A 3,425-nucleotide genomic window follows, 5' to 3' on the forward strand; every position below is an offset into this window, starting at 1 on the left:
GCATCCGGGCCTGGACGCACCTCACGACCCACAGAGCAAAACGGGGCGCTGCGAGCGGCAACGCCATCACTGGGTGGGAGGCGGAGTGAAGGGCCAGCACCCTCCCCCGCCTCGCGGGCCCGCAGCGGCGATGGCCCAGGAGCGGGAGCCAGTCACCCCTCAGGCTGGCGGCGCGCCTTCCGCCACGTCTTCCGTCTGTCATCAAGGCGGCTCGCTTCGGCCAACGCCAGGCAGATCCCAGCGCCCAGGACGGGGCTTGCAGTGAGGCCAAGCCGGCCGGGCTGCAGCTGCCCCCGGACGGGCACGGCCTCTGAGCCGCGGGCGAGCAGGCGGCCGGAGCCAAGGCCCAACCTGGGCCGCTTCCACGTGAAACCGTGCCGTCCCCGACTCGGCACTCCCCCGGGGCTCCTACGCTGCGCCGTGATTGCTTCTCCGGCGTTACGTTCAGCTCGGTTTTCTTTTCCAGAATGATGCTGTGAACGAGTCCGTCTCCGGCCGCAGGTGCGCCCCTGCTCCCGAGCGGCAGTGCTGCGCCCAGGCTGCCCAGACGAGCGTGCGGCAGTACCCCCCCCCCCCCCCCGCGGCAGGGGCCCGATGCGGGGGCACCACACACAGGTCAGGCGCCTTCCCGTGGGGACCGGCCACGTCACACGGCGTGCCCATCACCGCGTCGGTCTCCGTAAGGTCTTCCAAGACATAGGAACTTACGTCCATACAGGCTTTACACGTTTTTTGTTGGAATTCATTTTTAATATATTTTTGTTGCCACCCTAACTTGACTTTCTGGGGTTGGATGCCCCCACTGTGGCCGAGGAAACGTGGTTTGATTTAGATGACGGAGTCACAGGGTAACTGAGCGCTCTCCGGGTGGCTCCACGGGCCGTCTTCGAAGGCGCTGAATCCGTTTTCTCGCTTGTTCACGCAGAGCTCGGGCGCACACAGCTGTCCTCCCAGGGGACCAGACGGAGGCCGGGCCGCGGAGGCCGCGGCCAGCAGAGCCCTCCCCCCTCCCCCGCACACTGCGTGCTCGCTCGGGCAGGCCACTTCAGCAACCGTCTGGAGTTCAGGTTTGCTTTGCTCCGGCTTCTCCGTCAAAACAATTCCACCTGTTTTCCAGAAACGGTTCACTTCTGTAAGGGCGCCTGGCTTATTTCCACCAGTTTTACAGATTTGTTCTTTAAAAACTTCCCCCGTGAGGGGGGGAAGGAATCTGAAGGCATCTTCTCAGGGCACCGGCTCGAGCCTGAGGTCCTCGTCATTCCTGAATTCTTAGAACCCGCGCATGAGGTTCCGCCACCAAGACCAGCCCTGACACAGACCAGACGCCACCGACAGCTGGATGTCCACTGAACTGCGGCTGGCCCCTCACTCCCGGTGAAGGCGCAGGCGGTCTCTCCGCTGGGTCACGTCTTCTTCCGCGAATCTCTGGAGGTCTGACCGCCTTCCCGCACGTCTGTCACACGCCGCACGCTTACGCCCACGTGGGCCGCTGCCTTGTGTGGCCGGAGCAGGGCCTTCACTCCCCCGGCTGCGCGTGGCGCAGGCAGCCGTTCTGCCCCTTCCCGCTGGGTCTGCTGCCACGGGTTTTCAGCATCTCGCTTCCTTGGTTCGTTGCTTCATCCACAAACACCTGCTTATTCTTTGGTCGCGCAGCTTGCCTCCGGTTCTCGCCTGCCGCAACGTCTAGAAGGACACGTGCTAAATCACGATGTTAGTTTTTTCTTTGTTTCCTAGGATGAAGCTTATGCTCACATTTTGTTAAAAATAATGTTGAATTTTACTTGAGACATATTTTACCATGTGATAGAACTATACTCTTACTGGAAATTTAAACCACGAGTGAACAAACCAGCTGGGGACTTGAACCTGTCGACAGGACTTTGTTATTATAGCACTGGATTGACAAGAATTCCTTGATGAAGATGAAAAAAGTTAACACTGAACTAAGGACAAATAAAATTTGGGGCATGGGCTGATGGGGATAGTTTCTAGTAAGACTCCTTAGGAGAATGTTACTATGAAAATACCAAATCCACACACACATTGTCGTATTCTCCCAATAGCTCAAAAGTACCCTCTGCAGTATGAAACTACCCCCTGCAGTATGAAAGTGCTATCCTGCAGTATGAAAGTACCCCCTGCAGTACGAAAGTACTACCCTGCAGTATGAAAGTACTACCCTGCAGTATGAAAGTACTATCCTGCAGTACGAAAGTACCCCTGCAGTATAAAAGTACTACCCTGCAGTACGAAAGTACTACCCTGCACTACGAAAGTACCCCCTGCAGTATAAAAGTACTACCCTGCAGTATGAAAGTACTATCCTGCAGTACAAAAGTATCCCCTGCAGCACAAAAGTACCCCATGCAGTATGAAAGTACTGCCCTGCAGTATGAAAATACTACCCTGCAGTATAAAAGCACTACCCTGCAGTATGAAAGTACCCCCTGCAGCACGAAAGTACTGCCCTGCAGTATGAAAGTACTACCCTGCAGTATGAAAGTACTGCCCTGTAGTATAAAAGCAATTTGTTCTCTTAAGTACCCTCTACTGAGGTGTCACAAAAGCAGTTGAACAAACAAACAGCTATAAGGCTGCAGAGAATTAAAAATACACGAGCACGTCATTTAAATCTCTAAGAATTTAACATTTTGCCAATTCTAATGATATCGAAAACGAAGACTTGTTGTGTGCTAGTGTTCTGGGCAAAGTCTGGAAAATTCTGAATGTGAATGAATCCAATACCCTGCTACACACACACACACACACACACACACACACACACACTGTGAACATCCGTGAACGCGCACACGCCCCGTGCACACATGCAGACACACAAATACACACGTTACGTGCACGCATGGGCACACACATGGACGCACCCAGGGTCACCGTGGACCGGATGCGGTGCGGTACCTGTTTTGTCGGTGAGCAGATACACCAGGCGCCCCAGCTCCTCTGGGATGGTGCTGGTCCGCACGACCGTGCCGGGGATGCTCTGGTCCTTCATGATCATCCACCCGTAGGCGGCTTTGCCCATGTCCAAGTTCACACGCAGACTGCCAAATAAACCCACCAGAGTTGTCAGTGCGATCCAAAGTCAAGCGATACTTTCACACTATTTCCTACAGAGATTTGTTACCTTTAACCTTATGTGGGCTAAGTAGCTAATCCCAGATTTCAGAATTTAAAACAGGTGAATCTGTTGACACTTAAGCCAACAAACCTTTTTAAGCCCCACATGTTCGCAGGTGATGGTCAGACGGGCTCCTGATCTTCGCCCTCCAGACGAGCGTGTGGGGTCAGAAGTCCCAGAGGGCAGAGAGAGAGCTGCTCGTGCCCCCGCAGGGGAGAGGAGGCCGTGCGCGCCCACTGAGAAAAGGAGGCCGTGCGCACCCCTGCAGAGGAGAGGAGGCCGTGCGCAC

General features: G+C 55.2%; 1 protein-coding gene across 1 annotated transcript in view; it reads right to left on the reverse strand.

The window, feature by feature from the left end:
• Positions 1-3,425, reverse strand: part of ATP9B (ATPase phospholipid transporting 9B (putative)) — a 184,946-nt gene that overhangs the window by 39,140 nt on the left and 142,381 nt on the right. Inside the window, exon 18 of the mRNA XM_029922755.1 lies at positions 2,917-3,059. Coding sequence (XP_029778615.1) covers positions 2,917-3,059 — 143 coding nt within the window. The remainder of the gene's footprint in view (positions 1-2,916; positions 3,060-3,425) is intronic.

Source organism: Suricata suricatta, chromosome 14, assembly GCF_006229205.1.
Source record: "Suricata suricatta isolate VVHF042 chromosome 14, meerkat_22Aug2017_6uvM2_HiC, whole genome shotgun sequence".
Classification (NCBI taxonomy): Eukaryota; Metazoa; Chordata; class Mammalia; order Carnivora; family Herpestidae; genus Suricata; species Suricata suricatta.